Here is a 24489-nt window from a genome sequence, read left to right as displayed (position 1 = left end):
ATGTCGCACGGCAGGAGACCCACCAACTGGTCTCTGCCACCAGAACAACTGCTCAGCATCCGGTCCAGCCACACAACCACGCTCCAGGCCCTTGGATCTGGGTGCAAAAGGTACAGCCTGCTTCTCTTGAGCACCGCTGGGACGGACCTTTCCCTGTCATCCTCACAACACCCACCTCAGTCCAGGTAGCTGGACGCCGTCATTGGATTCACCATACCAGGATCAAGGCTGCGCATCCACCACAGACATCGGAACGATGTACCCTGCGTTGGACAGAGGAGCTAATTAACTTTTAGAGCTAATCAACTTTCTTGTTCTGCTTCCGTAGATGGGCTTGCTGCACGCAGAAGCTCACTGCACCGCTATTTTTACACTTTGTGCTACTTGCCTTTTGCTCAACAAATGTAACTACTTGTACCCCTAGCAGCCAGTGAAAGTGTCCACTGTTACCAATGTTACTCCGTGCAGTCTCCATGGCAGCCCCCACCGGTTGTCAGGGTTTGAGTTCAAACCGACCAATTAGCGTGTGTAAAAATTCTAGTACATGAGAATGTTGCAGCCGAGCCCGCTGCTCAGATCTGGAGCACTACCACCTCTGGGACGATGGGGATAAACCTGAGTTCTCTTTTGTGTCCGAGTAACTGCTTGGTGTTTCTCGGGTCTGGTTGGGGATTTTTTTCCACATGGCCAAAGGGCTGGATGTCTGCGCCCACCGCCTGCCTGGGTGGCCACTCAGCGTTATCATTACCGCCGGCTGCAGGTGGGCGGAGCTCCTCAGACGCAGTTCACTTCCGGCGGGCGCTGGCGCCAGACGGGGGCAGCCCCGCGGCGCACGCAGCAAACGTGAGGAACCCCCGGGGCTGAGGACGTCGTGCGTGCCTCCCTGGTGGGCGCGGGCGAACGGGCGCAGGCGCGTGCTTTGGGCCTCGGGTTCCGCGGCCGCCGTCCTGTCCCTCCGGTTGAGGTAAAGGAGGCGTCGGTGCACCGGGCTGCCGGGCGGCGGGAGGGCGGTGGCGGCCGCAGGGCTCCGGCAGCCTGTCGGCACAGACGGCGCAGTAGAGGGAGGGCGGCGTCCGCGCTTGGTTTCCGCTCCCTGAGCGGTGGGCGGCGGACAGGCCCGGGGAAGCGGCCTCGGTACCACACGGCCTTTCTCGGCGCCGCGCCCGGCAGCGGTTTGGGGAGCGCTCGGAGGGGCGCTCACTTGCCGCCCCTGGTCGGCTTCAGAGACCTGACCTTGGGCTCCAGGACACCACAGCCTGCCTGCCTTTAGCGTCTCCGGGCCGACGCCCCCAGCCGGGAACCTTTTCCCTCAGTGACCTGGCATCCTGTGTCACCAGGTTCCCCGTCAGTGTGCGGTCAGTGTGCTCTAGGGTCATCTGCCGGCCCCGGGTCCTCGTCCTCGCAGCTCGCAAGGTAAGCCAGAGGAGCCCTGGGAGGGTGCCTGTGGCCTTTGCTTCCCCTAGAAGAGAGCTGTCTTCCACATTCTCCTGACATCACTCTCCTCCCCGCCCATCTGCTCCTGCAGTCACCTTTCAAGGCGACGAGAGGGACCAACCAGACCCCGTGAACGAAGGCCTGGGCCTGGCTCTCTGTCAGAGGCCCCTACCTCACAGCCCCCCTGGGACTGTAGCCTCTTCTGTCAGGGGGATCCCTGGACTGGGCCTTTCTGTTCAAACATCCGCCCCTCCCTTGGCCTTGAGGTAAGGCCTTCAGCACCTGCTTTTCAGCACGTCTTTCTTTCTCGATGACCTTGGAGACATCTCTAGAGGAAGCATTTGTACTCAGTGCCTCACCTTCTGTGTCCACCTTACTGCCATCCACCAGAAACCACTGTAGTTCCAACGCGTGCTAGAGACCCGCTCCCAGTGTCTGCTTTTGGAGAGTCCTCTGTTTGTCATGGTGCCAGTGTCATTGTCACGGTACCCCCAGTTATCTTCCCTCAGAACTTAACCGTGGGGCCAGGTACCAGGCGGGACTTGTGTGGACAGGGATTCCCACCTCACACATGGTTCCCCAGCCCCACATCCTCTCCCACCAGCATCTGCCCTTGTACACCCTCTCGTATTTTACTCCTGAACCGCCCGTACCGGTGACTCTCCTTGCCAGCCTCACCTCGGTCTCTAAGTCTGCATTCAAATGCGAACTGACAAGGTTCCTTAGCTCTGTGCCATTCTTCACAGCCTGCTCTCGGAGCCTTTCAAAGTCTCCATCATCTTCAGTTCAGAAAGCCCTCAGCTTGTGCTACTCGGCTTCTGTGGGCCCCAGCCGGCGTTGCTGGTCAGAGGCCCAGCCTGACTTCCGCATTTAGCCACTGTCTTCACGGTCAGTCTTTAGGCCTAAACTGCCCGAGCTCAGACTCCTGATCGTGCGTCCTCAGAAGCAGCCCTAGGGAAAATGGCAAGCACATTTTTCCCTTTCTTCCTTTCAAAATGGTGCTACTAGTTGTAAGTATTTGTTTTCCCCAGAGCTGCCACTGACCAAAAGAGAAGCCTACCACATCTGGACCATCTCTGACCTCTCAGATGTCCAGCTTGCCACCATACAAGGAGCTGTGTGTGTCTGGGCTGGATTCAAAACCAAGTTCTCCCTGTGCCTCTGCCTATTCTGTGATGTTCAAAGGGCCCTCAGGCCCTGGCAGCGTGAGTGTCTTTCCCCTGGAGACGCCTAGGCGAGGTGGTAGGCTGGGGGGCAGGAAAATGTCTCGGTCACCTGCCTAAGCTCCATTTCTGCTGTCCCCCTGAAACTGTTTCTTTTATGCCTCCATTCTTAGGGAATGCCAAAAAAGGGCAGTGAAGCAGACCTAGACGAAGGTCTCTACTCCCGTCAGCTGTAAGTATGCCTAAGCCTTGGGATGGGACGTGGGACAAGGCATAGGGTTGGTTGGGCTGAACCTTGACTCAGGGTCTCCTGTAATGTGTCAGGTATGTGCTGGGCCATGAGGCAATGAAGCATCTCCAGACATCCAGTGTGCTGGTGTCAGGCCTCCGGGGCCTAGGTGTGGAGATTGCCAAGAATATCATCCTTGCCGGGGTCAAAGCTGTCACCCTGCATGACCAGGGCACTGCCCAGTGGTCTGATCTCTCCTCCCAGGTACTTCTTTGTGACTCTCTCCCCCTGCACGGGGCACCAGCCCCGCTGGATTCTGCATCCACTTCACTTCTTTCCTGCCTGTACCCTCTTGTAGTTCTACCTGCGGGAGGAGGACATCGGTAAAAACCGGGCGGAGGCATCACAGCCCCACCTTGCTGAGCTCAACAGCTATGTGTCTGTCAGAGCCTATACCGGCGCCCTCGTTGAGGACTTCCTTAGTGGTTTCCAGGTACCTCGGAGCATCACCCTGCCTCGTGATTTTCTCAGGTCCCGTTACTGGCTTGTTTGTTTAGAATGAGTTTACTGGGCTAGCCTTGTGTGTCAGGTTTTGTCCTGGGAGGCTGAGGGGCAAGGACCTGGACTTGTCCTTGTGGGAACACACACCATTTCAGGAGAGAAGACGTGGCTAGACAGAGTGGTTACAAACCCTGAACGCCGAAAGCCAAACTGCCTTGGTCTGTGAGAGCTCTTCTGGTTGTATGACAGTGAACTTAGTTTTTCTATCGGTAAAACAGGAACAATAGCAAAACCGATGAGAGTGTCTATGAGTGTTAAAGTGAAACACTTAGAATAACAGTTGGCATGTGGAAAGCTTCATATAGGTATTTATTAAATAACTGGATGGGAAGGAGGAGCTGTAGGTGCCGATGTGCTGCCCTGGGTTTTCCCAGCGGGTCAGGGTACTGGAACTTGTGATGTCGGAGTGGGAAATTATCCTGGTGAATGAGGAAGTAAACTCAGACATCCCTGCACATCGGGGCTACGCGTGTGGTGTGTTTATTTTTTTATTTAAAGTGGGGGTGGCGGTTTTTGCTTATTAGCTTCCAGTACAGAGGGCAGTACTTAGACATTTATATAATTGATGAGGTAATTCCTCCAATCAGTACCCCCAGCACCATGCACAGCTATTACACTATTCCAGGCTACTCTGCCTTTGCCGTTCTCCACATCCCCGTGACTGTTTCAGGACTACTAATTTGTACTTCTTCACCGCTTCACCTTTCACACCCAGCCCTGCAACCGCCCTCTCTTCTGAAAGTCGCCGATTTGTTCCCCGTACCTGTGAGTCTGTTTTTTGTTGTGTTTGTCCATTTCTTTGGTTCTTAGCGTGCACTTATAAGTGAGAGCGTATGGTATCACGGCTTCTCTGTCTGACTTACTTCACTCAGCGTGACATCCTCCAGGTCCACGTGTGTCATTGCAAATGGAGGCAAGTGAATGTGGGTTTGGCGGGCAAACCGAGACTTGGAGCAGAAGCAGAGTGTGACTTATTTTTCTTTGTCTCCTAGAGTTTAGGCAGGAAAGGATGAGTGTTATTCCGAGAAGTTAGGTAGTTGGTCTCCAAACTCTGTCCTCTTGGTACCTCTGTACCTTTCTTGTCATAGTCCGAGGATGCCTCCTCTTCACTGGGTCTCTCACTCACCTAGTATGACACATAAAGATACTTTACAAATAGTGTTTCTAAAAAGGGGCTGAAGCAGCAGAACTTGAGTCTTGACACCTCACTCACCCCAGCGTGCCTTTCTCCTTCGTTTGCTTCCACCCCACCCAACCCCAACATTTGGCCCTGTGTACAAGCTCTCTTCTCTTTGTATAGGTGGTAGTCCTTAGCAACACACCCTTGGAGGAACAACTGCAGGTGGGTGCGTTCTGTCACAGCCATGGAATCAAGCTGGTGGTGGCAGATACACGGGGACTGTTTGGGTGAGTGCCATCTTCTCCCTTCCCTTCCAACCCTTGACAGGCCCCAACCCAGAACGCCTGGCTCCCACTGCCCTCATGCGCACCCCAACCGGCTAGGTTTTTGATTCTGCGTGTTCAGCTCTCCCCCAGGGGGCATGAACAGTGCCTGGTTGCCAGAAGTGATGGGCTGCTTGCCTAGCCAGAATTCAGTGCATGTTAGAGGGCACTTGGAAAACCTGTTTGCATGGGTCTGAGGCAGCGGTACTGTTGTCTCCCTCGATAGGCAGTTGTTCTGTGACTTTGGCAAAGAAATGATCCTCACGGATTCCAATGGGGAGCAGCCTCTCAGTGCTATGATTTCTATGGTTACCAAGGTAAGGAGATTGTCCCCAGGGGTCCTGTCAGGGCAGTGGGCAGCAGTAGTCATTCCTGTCCTCTCCTGCTGCCCTGAGCCTATCTCTGAGGCTCACTTCTCTTCCAATCAGGACAGCCCTGGTGTCGTCACCTGCCTGGATGAGGTCCGGCATGGATTCGAGAGCGGTGACTTTGTCTCCTTCACAGAAGTCCAGGGCATGAACGAACTCAACGGCACCGGCCCCATGCAGATCAACGTTCTGGGTAAGCCGGGGCTGAGGGCAAGGACAAGTTGCTTAGAGCAAATGAGAAGTGACTCTAGCTTGTGCGCTCACCCAGAGGCCAAGAGGTGACTGCGTATCGGTAGTCTGAATTGTGCCAGAGGCCAAGTGCAGCGGCCTCTCTGAAATCTGAGCTAGGACTTAGGAGGACTGTGTTCATGGGACCTTACGAGAGAGGTTTGTGTTGAACCAGTGGCCGAAGAGGTTTATACCGCTGGCGTTTGATTTGATTTCCATTTTGGTGTCTTGCTTGTATCTCATTGTTAAGTGCTTGCTTTAGAAATGTGGCATACAACTTCCAGTGTACTTAGCATAGTCTCAAAGTAATCCTTTTCACTGTACACGTGAAAAAGGGCCTCACAACACAATGTCCAGGTTGTGGTTCATCATTCGCTATTGTTCATATATGTTGTCGTGGGTCTGAAACCTGTCAATACATTGGCTTTGTCTCGGTATTCAACTTTCTAAAGCGGTTTGAAGACGAAAGAAGAAAATTTATTTTTACCCACATGTCACCATTTCCAGTGTACTACTTTGTAGATCCAGGTTTACATCTGGTATCATTTTCCTTCTACAAGAGGGATGCCCTTTAACATTTGTCATAGTGTGGGCTTTTCTGGTGGTGAGTCATTGAGCTTTACAGTTTAAGCTTGAAATTTGTCTTTATTTTGCGGGTGTGTCGAAAGATATTTTTTGCGGGGGTGTAGAGTTCCAGATTGACGTGTTTTTCATCGCTTTAAAGATGTTGCTCGCATTATTGTCCACAAGAAGCCTGCTGCCCTTCTGGTCCTTGTTCCTCTGTAGGTAGCATGCTGCTTTTCCCTTGTTGTTAAGCAATGCGATTATGATGTATTTTAGTGTCGTTTTCTCCATGTTTGTCTTTCTGCTTGTTGTTTGTTCTCCGTGGGTTTTTGGTTTTATGAAATTTGAAGTTAGTGGTCACAATTTTTTTCACTTGAGTGTTTGCTTTTTGACTCTGTTGTATATTGGGTATTTTCTTTTACTGTGTCCAATTTGCTCATCTTTTGGCATGTTAATTTGTTCATCCATCCATTGTATAAAATCAGTAGAGCAATAATCTTAAAAATGCGGTTTGGAATATGTTTATGTGACACAAAGAATCCCTAGGAAATCATGACTACATTAAAGAGATATACTTGGAAGATTTTAAACACACACATTTCTACGGGTGGAAACTGCACATAGCCAACCAAGTTGCGGGGCCAAAACAAGTTTCGGAAGCGATAATGGCCCTCAAATTTACAAATTTCTTGAAAACTTAAATCACAGACTCATGATCTGGTAATTATTTATTTATTCTATTCTTTTTAAAATGCCAGTTTTTTTTTTCATATTACATATACAAAATATTTTTAACATTTTTTTTTTATTTTTCCCCCCTCTCCCCTCCCTTCTGGTAGCCACTAGTCCATTGTCTATGTCCATGAGTCGCTGTTTTTCTTGTTCAATTGTTGCTTTTAGGTGTATATCCCACATACGTGATATCATGTGATTTTCAGCCTTTTCTGTCTGGCTTCTTTCGCTTAGTATGATTATTTCAAGGTCCATCCATGTTGTTGCAAATGGCAGTATTTCATCTCTTCTATAGATGAGTTATATTCCATTGTAGGTACGTACCACAGCTTCTTTAGCCAGTCGTCTATGACAGGACACTTTCGTTGCTTCATATCCTGGCCACTGTGAATAATGTTCCTATGAACATCGGTGTGTCGATATCATTTTAGATATGGTACTTAGGCCTAGGGGATTTATTGGGTCTGCATTAGGTCTGGGGCGGAAGGGATAGGGGGTTCTGATGTCCAAACAGGGCTTAGAGCCAAGGTCTCCAGCATCTGAGCTGGGGGAGGACGGCTTTTACATTGTTGTTGGTGGTGCTGTTGATTTGGAGGGGGTGGGTAGGGCAGGAGAGTTAGTGAATGGAATGACAGATACCCGTCCGTCCTGTTCATTCTCCTAGGTCCCTATGCGTTCAGTATCTGTGATACCTCCAGCTTCTCTGACTACACCCATGGAGGCATCGTCAGTCAAGTCAAAGTGCCTAAGAAGATCAGCTTTGTGAGAATGTGTGGGGGATGGGCTGTAGGGTTGCCGGCACATATAGGTCTCTCACATCTCAGAGCCCGATATCTCTCCTTACAGAAATCCTTGCCAGCCTCGCTGGCAGAGCCAGATTTTGTGGTAACAGATTTTGCCAAGTCCTCTCGCCCTGCCCAGCTGCACATTGGATTCCAGGCCCTGCACCAGTTCTGTGCTCAGCACAGTCGTTCCCCTCGGCCCCACAATGAGGTTCGTGGGTGGGAGAGCCATCCTGAGTCCTAGGTCCAAAGCCCCACCGTTCTTTCCCATCTGTCAACTTTCCCGCCCGTTTCTCCCTGTCCCCACAGTTGGCTGACTGCTTCTCTTTTGGTCCCTTCTGCCCTACCAGAAGGATGCAGCCGAACTGGTGACCCTAGCACGGACCGTGAATGGCCAAGCCATGCCAGCAGTACAGCAGAGTGACTTGGATGAAGGGCTCATTCGGAAACTGGCGTATGTGGCTGCTGGGGACCTGGCACCTATGAACGCCTTCATTGGGGGCCTGGCTGCCCAGGAGGTCATGAAGGTTGGTGTGGGTGGAGAATGACAGGGCCGGGGATGGGCCAGATGCTTCCCTGTCTTGTCTTAAGGGTTTAATTAACTGGCGACCACATGCCCTTCTCTCCCCTCCCCAGGCCTGCTCTGGGAAGTTTATGCCTATTATGCAGTGGCTGTACTTTGATGCCCTTGAGTGTCTTCCCGAGGACAAAGAGGCCCTCGCGGAGGACAAGTGTCTCCCGGTATGTGGGTGGGACCCATGGGGAAGACATACTATTGCGGGTCTGTGTGATACAGTTCTTGTCTGACCCTCCTCCTTTCACGTGACTCAGTGCCAGAACCGTTACGATGGGCAGGTGGCTGTATTTGGCTCAGACTTGCAAGAGAAGTTGGGCAGGCAGAATTACCTGTTGGTGAGTGACCACGTTGGGCACCAGCTTCCTTCAGCTCTCCTAGCCTATCGCCACCTTATCTGGAGTCTCCTCCCGTCTCACAAGGGAGAATCTTGATTCTTATATCTTCGTCTTGTCTCCTTTACTATTTTCTTCATACCGAGGACAAGCCTGGTATGTCTCCTTGTCTTCTCCTCTGGTGTCCTTTATTCCCGCCCCTCCCCCCGCCCCCCATAGCCTCCTTCATTAGGTGACCTTTGGTCTTTATGGCCCCGGGACCTCACTGTGGAGTATTAGACTCATACCCTCTTGCTGTCTCTACAGGGGGATTGAGGGGATAGAGGACTTAACCCGGTGCCTTCGCTATACTCAGTCCCACTAACCAGCCTCTGTCTCTCTCCTTGTGCACCTCCTAGGTGGGTGCAGGGGCCGTTGGCTGTGAGCTGCTCAAGAACTTTGCCATGATAGGTCTAGGCTGTGGGAAGAGCGGGGCAGTCACTATTACAGACATGGACATCATTGACAAGTCCAACCTGAACCGACAGTTTTTGTTCCGGCCTCGGGATGTCACGGTGAGTGGGGCAGGCATGGTGAGGCGTGAGCTGCTTCTCCCACTTCTGTCTCATCTTTTTTGTGTTATCGATCTTCATAAATCCTTTCCTTTGCTGTTCTCCCATATAAGTCTTGCTTTCAGTGCATATTTTGTTGTGTACTGAATACATATTTTTACTTCATTTGTCATTGTTCACCTCCGTCATCCTTTTGTTGTCCTTTCACTGTTTTAGTCATTGCTGATGTGGGCCTAGGAACTATGGAAGCATGGTCGGTTATAGAGGGATCTTATCTGGGAAGGACTTGTCAAGTTCTGTGTCATTTTTGCCTACTCCGAGTCCGTCCTTTGTCTCCTTTTGTCATGTAATTAAGAGGCACTTCTCTATAGACATTTGGAACACATAAAGTAGCAGAAGAATGGTTCCTGCCCTCGACTAGTGGGAAGACACAGAGTAAATGAGAGGTTCTCAGAATGTGATCTGAGGTCGTCTTAGGGTCCATGACGCACTTTCATGAAGTCCAGAAGATCACAGTCCTTTTAAGAAAAATACTAAGACATTATTGGTGTGTTTCGTTTTGGGGTTATCAGGTGAAAGTGGAATTGTTCACTTTACTGTAACTCAATGACACAGAGTTTGGCCAATGACCAGTTCACGATGCTGCCAAGGATCTGTGCACTGCAGATCATTTCAGAATGCAAAATAAACAGTATGAATTCCAGATTCTACCCTGCAGCTAAGCTTTAAAACACTATCACTTGTTTAGCTTTGATCTGTTTTTTTTAAATATCCACATTTATTTGGAAGCAGTGTTAAAATATTCTTCTGTGAGATGGAATATCCCTTTATGCTGCAACAGAAGACAGATCAGATTAATCGCAGTAGCAGCGAGGAGAGTCCAGCAGTCCTAAGGGATTGTATGACTTAAAACAGATTTGCAGAAATGTTAATACGGTTGACTTACTTCAGAAATTTTGTATTAGACAGTTATTTCTCATGTAATAGACTAGTTCCACTTTCAGCTAGACTAGTAATATTTTAAAATTTTCTCAATTTAAATTTTTAATACAGGCGGTATTGTTAGCAAATACCAGAAGCCCTTTTTAATACCTTTATGTCATAGAATTCCTGCATTGTACAGTAAATAGAGTAGTTAACCAATATGGTTAACATTGGAAAGTTAAAAAGTGCTATAAATAGCAACAATGATAAAGAAATGAGGAGTGATAAATGAGGATGCTTTGTAGTGTAGCGAGGGAAGTCCTCATTGGAAAGGTGACATTTCCACAAAGGCTTGCGATGATGTAGGAGAATAGGAAGATAGAAGTGTACCAGGCAGAGGTAGCGGCCCGAACAAAACCCCAAGATGGGAATGTGCGTTGGGTTATAGTTGAGGCCCAGAGAGATCAGATGGAGGAGACCATGGTAGGAGGTGAAGTGGGAGAAGTAGCAGGGGCCCGTTTATTTCACCGTAAGCGAAAGCGGTAGCCAGTGGAGGTTTTCGAGCAGGGGAGGAAGGGACCTGACTTGGGCTTTCACGGGGTCTATTTGTTCTTGTACCAGGATCTCGGTTTCATTTGTGTGAATGTACCATAACTGTGGGTGCTGTTAAGTTTAAAAAACATAAGTTGGGTAGACAACAGAACAGATATCTGATTCACTCTCTTGTCTGCGTTGTTTCCTCTTCTACTCACCCCCTGCCTCACTTGTCACATTCCTCAGCTGTGTGGTATTTGACAGTCCTATCTCTTCTACTAAACTAAGGGCCTCCTGTTCTTAGAGTCTAGGTCTTTCCCATCATCAGATAAATCAGACCTCAAGACAGCTTTGCACAGGTTGGTTGGGTGACTGTGTGAATAACAGCTCTCTTCCTCTGTGTGCATCCAGAAATCGAAGTCTGATACAGCTGCTGCAGCTGTGCGTCAGTTAAATCCACACATCCGTGTGATGAGTCGTCAGGACCGTGTGAGCGCTGACACAGAGCATATCTATGATGACGACTTCTTCCAAAACCTGGATGGTGTGGCCAGTGCCCTGGACAGTGTGGATGCCCGTGAGTTTGGAGGCGGGTGACGGGGGCAGTATCTGTCCCTCGTGACCCATTCTCGTGTGTTTTCCCCTCCATTCACCCACCCCTGCCGTCTCCCCACAGGCATGTACGTGGACCGCCGCTGTGTGTTCTACCGTAAGCCACTGCTGGAGTCAGGCACATGGGGCACAAAGGGCAACGTCCAAGTGGTTATCCCGTTTTTGACAGAATCGTACAGCTCCAGCCAGGACCCTCCTGAGAAGCTCATTCCCATCTGCACGCTGAAGAACTTCCCCAATGCCGTTGAGCACACCCTGCAGGTGATCAGCCTTGTGGTGAATGGAGAGGTAGAAGACACACTGGGCACATAGTAAGGCTTAGGTGGCACCTGGTCAGTCACTGTGCCACTTACCTCTTATCCATATTCAGATGATGCCAGCCTCAGTGTATGTAACCTGTGCCTGTTTCTCAACCTGTTTCCCTCACCTCCCGCAGCAGCTAAACCTTTTCAAACGATTCATCTTTCAACTTTAAAACTTTTGTTTTGGAAACACACAGGCAAGTATTTTTTTCAGAGTATACATCTGAAAAGTAAACAGTACTGTGTTCTTACTAAACGTAATTAATTTTTAATATCAGCCTTGCTCGTTATGTAATAATCTCTAACATCAATTCCATATATAGATTCCCCTCACTATTGCCCAAAACGTGTTTAACAGCTGGTTTGCCAGGACAACTGTGTGTGCAGTGCACATACATACAGAACAGTGTACATATGCTCTATACAGGCAGATTAAACAAACCAAGTTAACTGGCACTCAAACCTAACGAAAATGCCAATCTCCTTTCAACCCGAGACAATCCATTGTACTATCAAAGTGATTGTTAATGCAGTCTTTGAGGCTAGGTCTAGTCTAGGGGAAGAATAGGGTAGGAGAAGAAATGCTTTGATCTTTCAGTTTCCTTCCACCTCAAGAGCTGCAGAATGGATATATTTATATTTGGGCCTTCGTCCCCCTCTCCACTCCCCCTCCATGTATGTGTGGTAGAAGCTCTGTTACTCCCTGGCCAGCGTGTAGGAAGGCCTATACAAAGTTTTTAAAATAAACTTCTCATGAGGCTCTTGGACTTGACCTCTTTGTACTTCAGATTTCTTATCCCTGAAATGGGGTTGACAACAGTATTTTTCACAAGGCTTTTGTGAATTACTTCCAAGTGACTATGTACTTGACTTTAGGTATGTACAAGTTGCTCATTCTTTCATAACAACCTCATGGGGTGTAGATATTACGTTGCCCTGTGTGCCCCATGTGCCTGAATCCAGTGTGTATGCTCGAAGTTGCAAACCGTGGTAGAACTGGGATTTGCACCCCCAGTATTAAGATGCTTCAGATCAGCTCGTTGGGACTGTATTTACTGACCTCGAATGTCTCAGAGGGCAAAACCTCTGGCAGAGTTTCTGCCCAGTCCCCATGGCCTGATAGGGATCGTTCATGCTGTTTTTGGTGTGAATATTTTCTTTTCCTGCTGAAGCATAACACAGCACACCAGGGATAAGGTAGACCTACATCTTAAAAATTTTGCACACTTATACACGTGTAACCACTACCGGAGTCAAGATCATAGGTTTTTAAATTGAGGTGGTAGGGGCTTGAGAAGTCAGAGGAGCCACAGAGGCAGCTTTTCTCTCTTCTGCTTGCCATAGTAGGCATGTTTTTTGTGTTTGCTTTATTTGTCCGTGGTCTTTCTCATACCTTTAGAAATCCATTTTGTCTCTCATACCCTATGTAATCTATTTACTCTGTCTGCAGTGGGCTCGGGATGAGTTTGAAGGCCTCTTTAAGCAACCAGCAGAAAATGTGAACCAGTATCTCACGTGAGTTATCCCATTGTCCGTATGTTCCCTCAGCCTTTCTCCCACCAGCTAGCCAAGGCATGCTGTAACTACTGTAACCCTGGGCACCTGGCATACTTTGTGAAAGACCGAATGAATGATTGAGCCTCATGCTGTAGATTGGGGGTTCAGGACTGATGTTCCATGGAGGTAAGCCCACTCCTGGGGCCTCTGTGCAATCCTGCCCCCGTGACCCCTCTGATCCCTGATAGAGACTCTACGTTTATGGAGCGCACACTGCGGCTGGCAGGCAGCCAACCCCTGGAGGTGCTGGAGGCCGTGCATCGCAGTCTGGTGCTGCAGCGACCACATACCTGGGCCGACTGTGTGACCTGGGCTTGCCATCACTGGCACACCCAGTACTCCAGCAACATCCAGCAACTGCTGCACAACTTTCCTCCTGACCAGGTATCACATACTTGCTGGGTCCATTTGTCAGAATTCTGGCCTGCAAATAGGGAGCTTGCCAGAGGTTGCTGACATGGCTCACTCCCGTTCATCGAGCCATGGCGAGGCGCACCAAGGCGTGGAGCTCTAATGAAATCGTTAAGCCAGTGCTTTTTGCCGTTGATTGCTTCTTCCCCCCACCACATGCACTTTGTCTCAAGCGAGAGACTTGCTTTCCGTTTCCCTTATCTGCAGTATAAGGTGCATCACACCTGGTCCCTATTCCCATTGAGGGTGCAGAGATCATAGGAGAGAACTTTGGGAATGAAGAGCACAGGAACTAGGTACAAGCGATTCCCAGCTCCATTTGACCTGGGGCAAGTTGTGTTTTTCCTCTTTGCACCTCATTATCCTCAGGCGTAAAGTGGAAGTACTGATGGCTTATTTCATGAGAGTTTTGTGAGGATGAACTGAGATTTCCTCAGTTACTAGGTTAATTAAGTTAATACAGTAGTTGGCAGTGCATAAGAGTGGGTGAGTCACTCTATATCTGGCACAAAACGCATACCCAGGGGTAGTGGGTTGGGATCTCAGGGCTGAAACGAGGAGTCAGGATTGTCGGAGCTCTCCTCTCAGGTTCTGCTCCCCAAAAACCTTTCTCTTCTCTTAGCTAACAAGCTCAGGAGCCCTGTTCTGGTCTGGGCCCAAACGCTGTCCACACCCGCTCACCTTTGATATCAACAATGTGAGTCTCCTCCCTAGGGTCTCCTGAGGTCGGGTGGAAAGTAGATGGCTGGGAAGGAGCTCAAGGCTCCCCAGGTGAGGACAGCTGTGCTCATTGCTCCATACCTTGTCTTCTAGTCCCTGCATCTGGACTACGTGATGTCTGCCGCCAACTTATTCGCCCAGAGCTACGGGTTGCTGGGCTCCCGGAACAGGGCTGATGTGGCCATACTCCTACAGTCCGTGAAGGTCCCCGAGTTTACCCCCAAGTGCGGCGTCAAGATCCACGTCTCTGACCAGGAGCTGCAGAACGCTGATGCCTCTGTCGATGAGGGTGCTTAGCCAGTTGTCCTTGAACCACCATAGCACTTCTCCCCTGTCCATCCAAGACCCTTCACTTGTGTTTTTCCATTGCCCTGTTCTGGACCCCAGGCCTGACGTTTACCCCCACTGTTGTTTGGTCCTCACTTCCTCCAGTGAAAAGAAGAATGGTTGGTAGAGGCAGATTCTCTGATGCTCTTTACCTTCCTCCTTCCCACTCTGACTCTCCTTTTTGTGAGAGTATTTGTCTTGATTTCTCCTCCTTTTTCTCTCTCTTTTTCTTCTTCTGTGTATGTGGGGACGGAGGAGATACATGATCTGCACTAGGATCCCCTCTTCCTTCATTTCTTCCCTCGTCTTGCAGGTCTCCTGCACTTCCTCTTGTTTACATCTTTACTCTGTTGTTAGCCTTCGTATATCTCCCCTCCTCTCTCTCAAGACCTCTCTTCACCTCTCCAGCTGTAACTATGACCAACCTTCCCAGCAGTGAGCTTCCTTTGAGTAGCAGACGGTGACCAGGTAGTCATTAGAGAGGTTCTCCCTCCCTCTCCCTGCTGTCCTGTCTCGTGCTCTGCAAGTCCTCCTCTACGCTGGATCTTCTCTCTGTATAGATCCTTTTTCTCCCCTTCATACCTCTCTCCTCCTCACCCTATCTTCCTCATTTTGTTTTCCAACTTCGTACTCATGTGCTCTCTGTATCTGGCTGTCTCCTCCTCCAGTATTTTCCCATCTCATTCACCATTCCTGGATTGATCTCCAGCATTCTTTCCCTTGGTCCCCCTCTTCAGATTTTCTCCTGTTTATCCATTTCCATATTTCTCTCCTCTTCTCTGTCTGCATTTCCCCCCAGTGCCTCTTCATGTATTATCTTTCCTATATCTCTCTCCTGTTTCACCCTATATCTTCCTCTGTGTCTCTCCGTCTCCCTCTTCATCCTCTTCAAGGTCTCCTACCTTTAGAGCTACATCTGTGTGACTTTGCAAAATTTTTGGTTAAGAAAACATAAGGTTTACTGTGTTAATCAGTTGTGTGTGTACTGCTCAAGAGTGTTAAGCACATTGGCACTGTTGTGCAACAGAGCTCTAGGACTTTCTGGTAAATCTGAAACTTACCCATGAAACAGTAACTCCATACCCCTCACCCGGCCCTGTCAGCCGCCATTCTACTTTCTGTCTCTGATTTTGACTCTTGTAGATCTGTCATGTCAAAGAGGATCATGTGGCACTTGTCTTTCTGACTCTAGCTAAGCATAGTGTCCTCCAAGTCCATCCGTGTAGTTGTAAGTGACAGGATTATGTTCCCTTTTGAAGGCTGTGTAACATTGCATGAAATGGGTGAAGCACATTTTCTTCCTTCATTCGTCTGTCAGTGGACACTGGGGTTGCTTTTACATCTTAGGTATTGTGAATAGTGCTGCTGTCTACATCACCCTTTGTGAATGCCTTCCTTTTAGTTCCCCACGGTCTGCACATGCCTCTCGCGTCAAATCTCCACACTTGTTTACTTGTCTTTACTGGAGTGTTTCCTGCTCTACCTTTTCTCCTGCCCACTGTGCTTTTGCACCGTGCCTCTTCTTTTCAAATCCTTTATCTGCAAGAACAACTCTGGCCACCCTGGGCTCCTGCTTTGTGGTTTCAGTCCCTGACCTGGGATGAGACCTAAAGGACTGATGTGTCACTCCCTCCTTGCAGATGATACCTGCCTACAGGAGCTCAAGGCCATGCTGCCCAACCCAGAGATGCTCCCTGGGTTCAAGATGTACCCAGTCAAATTTGAGAAGGTGCTAGGACGGAGTGCCCCTTGGCAGAGTGGGGTGGGCTTGTGTGGGGATTATAGGCCTGCCACATTGCGCAGTGATAACCTTGGTGGTCTAAGGGAGAATTTGCCTTTCCATGTCAAGTACCCGACATGGAAAATACTCTCCAGTAGGCAAGAACCCGTTTTTCCCTCTAACCCTGTCTCCCCTATCTTCGCTTCATTTCCACTCACAACAGGATGATGACAGCAACTTCCACATGGATTTCATTGTGGCTGCAGCTAGCCTCCGGGCAGAAAATTATAACATTCCCCCCGCAGACCGATATAAGGTGATTTTTGTCTAGACGTCATCTTTCAGTCATTCCCAGGCTTGTTTCTTCCCACATTTGGCCTCTTCTGTAGTCCCTAAGCGTCTCTAATGGCTACCAGTCACCTTCTGTCTCACAGAGCAAGCTGGTTGCAGGCAAGATCATCCCGGCCATTGCCACAACCTCAGCAGCTGTAGTTGGCCTTGTGTGTCTGGAGCTCTACAAGGTGGTACAGGGACACCAACAGCTTGAGTCCTATAAGAACAGCTTCATCAACCTGGCCCTGCCCTTCTTCACCTTCTCTGAGCCCCTTGCCGTGCCTCGTCACCAGGTGGGGACCTGCTTGTACGCACATTGTTCACACTGTTCGTCTTACCCATCAGTGACTGAGGCTGTGTCTGTGACATTTTGTGTGTGTGTGCGCGAGCGCGCGTGCGCGCGCGTGTGTTTGTGTGTTTCTCAAATTGCCTCAAAATGCCAGGCTTTGTAGAGTTGGGTCACCTATACTGTTTGTTAATTTGTCATAAAGATTTCGGAACGTAGACAAAGTAGCTGGCATGCGTTGGAACTAATGTGGAGAGAGCCAGCAGATAGAGGATATTGAATGGGAAGGGAAAGGGTGTGGGAGGTGTGAGAAGAAATTAGCAGGGTCTCCACAGTATGGGGCCTTGTGTGTCCCTATTAAAGTGCCAGCTTGTTACTCATGATGAAATGGGGTCACAGGAGGAACAACTTTTGAAGAAAAAAGCGTTGTGATTGATCTAATTTCACACATCAAGTTAACTGGTGTGGGTAAAAGCATCTGGGATGGCCCCTGTTATACTCCCTTTTGCTTTGTTCCACAGTACAATAACCAAGAGTGGACATCGTGGGATCGCTTTGAGGTACAGGGTCTGCAGCCTAATGGTGAAGAGATGACCCTCAGACAGTTCCTCAACTATTTTAAGGCAAAGACTCTTCTTCACTCAATACCCCAGTGCTGTGAGGGTGGAGTATGCAGGTGACTAGTAGTCTTCAAGTGACACTATTGTCCCTCCTCCTTCCCACCATCTCCAGAGAGAACACAAATTAGAGATCACCATGCTGTCCCAAGGAGTGGCCATGCTCTACTCCTTTTTCATGCCAGCCACCAGACTCAAGGAACGCTTGGAAAGCCGTAAGTTGTTCACTGGGCAGGCTGACAGAGTCCCTGTTTGATGGGGTGAGAGCCTCAACTTCTAGCTATGCCACTTTTATTCAGTTTCCCCTCCCTTCTTTTAGCCATTTGTCCTTTCTTGCCTGCTTTCTATCTCCCTGATCCTCTTCTCTCTCATCCTAGAATTACAGAAATCATTAGTCATGTGTCCAGACGAGTGTTGGGCCAGCACGTGCGGGCACTGGTGCTTGAGATGTGCTGCAACAATGAGAGCAGCGAGGACGTTGAGGTCCCCTACATACGCTACACCGTCTGCTGAGCCCTCTGCTCTCCTGGTCCTCATCATCAGGCTTCTTTCAACACATCCCTAGTAGCTGTGGCGGAAGCTGAGCTCAGCCAGGCCAAAAGCCTTACATCTTTTTTTTTTAATTTTTAACCTGCTGTTGCCTTCTACTGTTTAGAATTGGAATTCTTAATAAAGCATAGTTAAATAAGATGTACAATGTGTTTGTTTTGACAATAGCTCACATCTGCTTGTGTCTGAAGAAGTGGGATTTCTATAGCTCTGTAGATTCAAGTGATCATCCATCCAAAGTGCTCATCCCCACCCCAGCAGCATGAAATTTGCCCCAAATTCAGGTTTAGGGGACAAAGAACATTAATTCCTACTGTTCTCCTTAGCGTAGGGATTTGCTCCCTTTTCCTCTTGTCCTCACTAATTAGGGTGAAGTGTGTCACCAGTGGGCCACAGAATAGGGCCATCCTTGCACATGTGTTTAAATCTGACTCAGGTTCTTATCCTACCTTTTTTCTTCAATTTCTTGCCTTATTTGTTTTGAGAGGTAGTAAAGGTCTGAACTTGCAGTAGGTATCTGAACACAGTTTCGCCAGTGTGCACAGTCTGTGTCACGTCCCTCTTTGTGCCTCAGATGCTCCATATTTAAAATAGAGGGATAACAGGCTGTCAGGTAGAGGAGTAAATTTATTGAATGTCCTTCAGGTGCTTGGTACCTAGCAGAGATGTAATGTGTCGCACATGCATTTGCTGTTGTCTCAGAGTTTAGATCCTTCTTTTTGTGGGTTGAGTTTGGTTGTATCCCACCTCGCTTGGTGCTCCCAGACCATTTACAAGCATGGTTTGTTGCTGTAAGGGACCTGAAGTGAAAAAGCTGCAGTCCCCCCAGGATGTTAGGAAGAGCTCAGCTGCTGCTGAACCTTGCCTGTCATAACCTGTGCCAACCTAAGCCACGACTGGTGCAGCTCCAGCCCTTACACACAGTATATGCCCTTACCTCCTAAAGGCCATCTTTTTGGCCTGTTGTTCCAGGGATTCATATTCCCTTAAGATGGACTGTGAGACATAAGGAGCAGATAGGCTTAGGCCCGGTGTCTTATTTAATGGTAATGCTAGCTATCTAGGTTAAATGCAGAGGTTTCCAGCACAGCACTTTTTTTCATCATTATCACTTAGAGCACCCACACAAATTTGCCTACGAGTTGCATTCTTCTGCCCGCTTTCTTCACTTTCACAGTTCCCAAATGCTCAAATCTAGCACAGTGTAACAGGATTTGATGCAAGTATGGAAATGTTCTGTTGTTGAATACTGTAGGTACTAGGCCACATAAAGCTATTTAGAATTTGAAATGAACCTAGTATGAGTGATTAACTGATTTTTTTCAGGTTAAATTTTAATGAGACGTCTCCATAGGGTAGGAGCCACTGCAGTCATTGAACAGAACTCATCATTCCTCCCTGCACCTTGTCTCTGTCTGTATCAGCTCATTTTCTGCATCAACACTGAATTTCTGGAGTCCTATTTGACAGCAACACAGCTCGTGAAACCTGGTAACACTTCTCAGCCCATTTTGTCAAACCCAAAGGCCCACCAGTTTACTTCGATATTTGTTTACTGTTATGCTCTTATTTTGTAGAGAAAGAAGAAGAATTGCTTTCTTCCTTGTTTTAGCTCCCCAGTGCCCTAGAATCACCATTGCCGCTCTGTTTCTTTCTTCGGGGTCTATTCTTTCTGTACACAAGTGTGTGACACAAACACAAAGAGAGCAATACCCAATCAAGGAAGTACACATGAAGATGATGTTGGTATCTAGCAGGCAGCTATGGACTTCAAGACCACACATGGTGAGCAGGTAGAGAGAGGGCTGGGGGACTCTCAGAATACTAGGATTGTCGTAGTTATTACTCTGGGTTCTCCAGAGAAACAACCAGTAGGAGCTGTATATGTACATTTTGATGAAGATTTTGTATGGAACTTTTCCATAACCTTACAGATGTATAAACAGATTTTAGAGACATTTAAGACAAACATATAATAATAGATAGTAACAGCTGGATAGATGTCAGGCGACAGCTAGATAGATGGATAGATAGAACCGATGGGTATAGAAATACATAGAGATTTTGGAATAAGCTCACATTAGCAGTTTTCCAATGAACTTAATCACAGGGCATGGTAACACAGACCCCTGAAGGGATAAATCAGTGTTCTACACACTTCCTCACCTGTATGCAGTAGTACTCCAGTTTCCCTTAGATAGAGTCAATCACCACACCAGCACAGTAACTTCCATCTTTGCCAATTGACTCAGGAGCCCAAGTGGCTGGGTGGCTGTCTTAACGTGATTCAGTGAAATCACGTGGTCTGCATGCAGGTGGAAGCATTTCTCACTTTGGAAGTAAGCGGTCAAGGCTGGCATTGCATAAGGTCACATCACAAGCAGCAAATGTCAGTCGGTCACTAGGGACAATGGTGAATGCTCCCACTTCCTCTTCCACCTCTTCATTCCTAGACCCGGGAATCCTGGTTTTGGCAGAAGCAGCAACATATGTTGGAGGTATCGAGAGCACGTATAGCCTCTTGAAGAACCTGGTTCCAAACCTGCAAGGTAAGATCACCAAATTTGCACTGTCACTGGGTCTTCAAGCAGTCATTCCACTGCTTCATCAGGCTGCCTGCTTCAGAATTGTGGAGAACATGGTGAATTCCATGAGCATGGATCCCTTGCCTCACTCCTTCTGCTATACAGTGAGTTGTCTAATTTAAAACACAGTTGTGTTGACCACCATGATGCGTTCTTCCAGTCCACACATGGTAGGCAAAGTCCATACAAAGCAGGCAAATTTATAATCAGAGAAGGATAAACATTGCCCCATTCATGATGGAGGAAGCTCAAAGTAATCAACTGGCCACCAGGGATTGGAGACTCTTATTGCTTCTCCAGTGGGCAAAGTAGGCACTCAGCAGTGGGCATAGCCAGATCAGGCTTGGTGAGTGCAAGTTCCCTATTGCTGAGTCCAGGCATATCCTTCATCCCTTGAGCCCATGGGACAGTGGGACATGGGCCGGGGAAAGAGATTATGAAATTATTCTATAATGGGAGGGATCATAGATTGACCCATGCATCCAACATGACAGAATGGATCATCCTATCCATTTGATTATTAGAATCCTCCTCTGCCGGAGGTCGCACTTGAGTGAGCATACACGTAGGACACGCTGTCTTCACGTGTTTCAGACAAGTCTGTCTACATTCTTTTTCCTCTAATTTTTGGCCACCGATTTTCCAACCTGTTCTTCCAGGAAATATCACTATTCAACTAAACTATTGAGCACAAGACAGAAATCACTTCTATAATCACACCATCACATGTCTGGTCATTTCTTCTTTTAAGCTCGGTGAGCACACTGATGTATTCCTTGAAGATCTGCCCTGGAGAGGACTTCTCTTCACCACTGTCCTTCAGGCATGTGCCAGAGAAGGGCAATAATGCTGCACCTGTGCAATTTTGGGTGGTGCCTGTGAAGACAAATTTTAGGAATTTTCATTAAAAGGTAATCAGCCTTCCGCTCTGCTTCTATAAATATGCTTACTGCATGCAAGAGCTCACTTGCATTTTGTTCTATTTATTTGAACAACAAATGTAACTATCCCTTAGCAGCCCCCACTTCCTGTAACAATTGTAACCATCAGTAACCCATAATATCCGCTGCCCTTCTACCAATGTTATTACATGCAACTATAGCAACTCCCAAGGTTTGTAATGGTCTGAATTCAAAATCAATCAGCTTATGTTAAAAACCTGTATATAGGTAATGTTGCACCTTGGCTCAGTGCCCAGATCTTCAGAGCACTAGCTACTCTGGGACCACATCTAATAAACCTGACTTCTCCAACTCTCCAAATGCTGCTTGGTTTTTTGCTGGTCTGATTCTGGAGCTTTTCCACAACATTTTTGGAGACCCTAGTGAGATTCTAACCATGACAGCCCCTTGAACCACCGGACCGGCGGCTTGGCCAGAGGAGGCAGAGGGGAACCGAGACGACTAATGAGGGGCACCACCCAAGTACTTTGGGTTCTCGTTCAGACCCAACTTCCGGGACAGCTGAGTCATCAACTGGATTCATAGGAGGGACAGCCCAACTCACTAGGAATGGCCAGAGGAAAAAGTACTAAGGTAGGATCCCAGGATCAGCCCTCATATAAGTCCCAACTGTCGGATAGAAGAGGAGCTCTATCACCTCCTAGTCTTCAGTAAAAAGATGTTGGTTGGGGTCTTCCTAGTCGGGGAAGACACTAGGGTCTCCAAAATGGGTGAGCAGAGACCTCGAAGTCTCCCCAGTGGGGGAGATGTCAGGTTGAAGCAGGCACCCACTGGCCGAGGGTAAACCCTGTTGCGTATACTGGTAGGGAGGAGCAACGTTTTAACCTGATGTATAAATATCCTGATGTATGTATGAATGAGTGGCTGGGCCATCTTAATTTGTCAGGTATGAGTTTGTCGCTCCACAGCTGTACCCTCAAGTTCCTCTAAATGCTACGGAGTTTGTGTGGGCTCCCTGTGTGTTTCTATGGTGAATGGCATACGGTCCTGGGCGGCATCAGACTAGGGCCTGATCTTAAGTCACAAAGCTGAGTCTGCTATGGCTAAGTGTCACTTACACTTATTTGGGACATGGCCAGATGAGCATCTGAATGGTCTTCTCTGTGGAGGGGGCATCCACCCTGTTTGTCTTTGCATCACCGTCACAGAGTGGAATGAGTGTAGTCAACACTAAGGAAAGGAGGAAGGTCAATCACTCTCCGGAAGGTAACTGAGTGCTCCGCCCCCACATGTTAGGGGGAGTTACAGCTTGTTCTCCAGAGAGCAGTTTAAGGAATGGTGGGAAGCCGTATGAAAGAGACTGAGACGTGGCCTCTCCATGAAGCGAGCGTTGAGCCTCAATTCACGGTTCCATGGTGAACTTCATAAGGTTTACGATGGCCTCACTGGATCTCCATGAGGAGTTTACTCCAGTGGTCTGGGTTGGGAGGTTATACTGATCCAGCAATGCTAAGAGGCGCCTGAAATCCCCACAGTGAATGGCATCCCCTCCACATTTTCACCGATGCTATCCTCAACCCTCCATGTGGCATGATTGTTGTCTGTCGTGGGAGGTACGGGAGGTACTCCTGATACATATGGTGAAAAGAAAAGTGTTTTTGTTGTTGTTGTTCTTGTTCTTGTTGTTTGTAACAGAAGGTATAAAGTCTGGAGACTTATTTTGAAGGGAAATGAAGGAAAGTTGTCTCAGAGATGGTTATTGCTGAAGGAGTGAAAAGAGGTAAACTGAAGGAATAAAGAAAGTATGAAAGAAGATTTGTGAAGAAAAATGCTGAGAAAAACACTTCTATGAGGAACAAGGTTGGAAATTTAAGTGCCAAAAGTAGGCCAATGCAAAATTAGAATTGTGTTTAATGTTTCTTAGGTTATTGGTCTGACGATAATGTTGTGAAAAGGTTTTCTGGGTAGAAAACAAAGATTCTGTACTTTTTCAAAAAGTAATTTCAGTGTTTTACGTCGCCTTAACCAGGTGTCCGAGACTTAAAGAATATTCTGAAACTGGCTTCCACACCAAATTTTCAAAGAAAGCTCCCTGCAAACATGGAGGGAGTTTCTTCTAAGCCAACTGTCCTAAACTGTATGTTGAAAAATTTTAAGGAATGTTTCTCAGAGGATTATGGGTCCAGCTGACTTTGGGAAAGCTTTGTACTCTTTGTGAGCTCAAATAGCCTGCCTTTTGGGTAGGTTGGCCCTCAGAGGGGATTCTAGACCTCCCCACTGTCAGAGCTGTGTACTGGGTAGTGACAGGGACCCCTTGACATCCAGACCAGTTTCTGTACATAGACTCATGGTTTCAAATTGCTACTGTAGTGCCTCCTTGGGTCCAATTCTGCGTGAATAGGCAGGAAGAGTGCAAGGTACTTATGGTCCAACTGGCTAAGTGGAAAGACAAGGTGCTAGCAAAAATAATCCACGAAGGGGACCCTGAGGAAGAAACTATCTTCCCATTGCTGTATATGCCAGCAACTCAACCAGCCCCTGCACAGCCACTCTACCCACAATTGCTGGACAGCCCTTTACTATCATGCCTTTGCCACCTCAATGGCTCGAGCAACCACCAAGGCTGAGGCCACCGAACCTCCACTCGGCCATGCAACCAATTCAGCAACCTGCAGCCCTTCAAATGCCCCTCTAAGAGGTGCAAGTTCCCTTTAAGGTTGGAGAAGAAGGCACACTCCAGCCGGGCTTCCCTGTCTTCAACTATGAGCCATTCAGTACAACCAGCCTCCTCTACTGAAAGCAGCACACTGCATCCTATTCAGAGAAACTTCAAGCAATAATTGATCTGCTCAAGTCCATCTCCATACTCATCAGCCTACCTGGGATGACTGCCGTCAACTCCTCCTGATTCTCTTTAATACCGAAGAATGACACCGGATTCATTGAATGACAGGGATGACTTCAAGGACAGGCACCAGAAGGTATACTAAACCCTGCAGGATGGGCCTCAGGGATTGTGCCTGACACCAGGCCCAAATGGGACTTCAATGTACCACACAGAGGGACTCTCTCAACAGGTACCGGCAGGCCATACTGTAAGGGGTAAAAGTTGGGGCTAGGAAGCCAAAATAAATATGTCAAAAATG

The 24489-nt window shown here is 48.2% G+C and overlaps 2 protein-coding genes across 2 annotated transcripts; both read left to right on the top strand.

The window, feature by feature from the left end:
• The first annotated feature begins 535 nt into the window (after window positions 1-535).
• LOC120592778 (ubiquitin-like modifier-activating enzyme 1) lies at window positions 536-15733 on the top strand. Its single transcript, XM_039850459.1, has 19 exons — window positions 536-843; window positions 1338-1413; window positions 1526-1700; window positions 2771-2829; window positions 2922-3090; window positions 3185-3319; window positions 4688-4794; window positions 5057-5391; window positions 7387-7715; window positions 7855-8031; window positions 8141-8245; window positions 8336-8416; window positions 8812-8967; window positions 10834-10999; window positions 11099-11295; window positions 12787-12851; window positions 13082-13277; window positions 13927-14001; window positions 14118-15733. Exons 1-19 carry the CDS (start codon window positions 684-686, stop codon window positions 14319-14321), a joined length of 2967 nt encoding a protein of 988 aa, XP_039706393.1. The 5' UTR covers window positions 536-683; the 3' UTR covers window positions 14322-15733.
• Window positions 15734-16093: 360 nt separating this feature from the next.
• On the top strand, window positions 16094-17820 carry LOC120592777 (ubiquitin-like modifier-activating enzyme 1). Its single transcript, XM_039850458.1, has 5 exons — window positions 16094-16387; window positions 16506-16697; window positions 17212-17313; window positions 17423-17526; window positions 17685-17820. Exons 1-5 carry the CDS (start codon window positions 16193-16195, stop codon window positions 17818-17820), a joined length of 729 nt encoding a protein of 242 aa, XP_039706392.1. The 5' UTR covers window positions 16094-16192.
• The last annotated feature ends 6669 nt before the right edge of the window (window positions 17821-24489 follow it).

Source organism: Pteropus medius, unplaced genomic scaffold (genome assembly GCF_902729225.1).
Source record: "Pteropus medius unplaced genomic scaffold, Ma_sr-lr_union100, whole genome shotgun sequence".
NCBI lineage: Eukaryota > Metazoa > Chordata > Mammalia > Chiroptera > Pteropodidae > Pteropus > Pteropus medius.
Note: the sequence above shows the minus strand (reverse complement) of the source record. Positions and strands in the feature narration are given on the sequence as shown.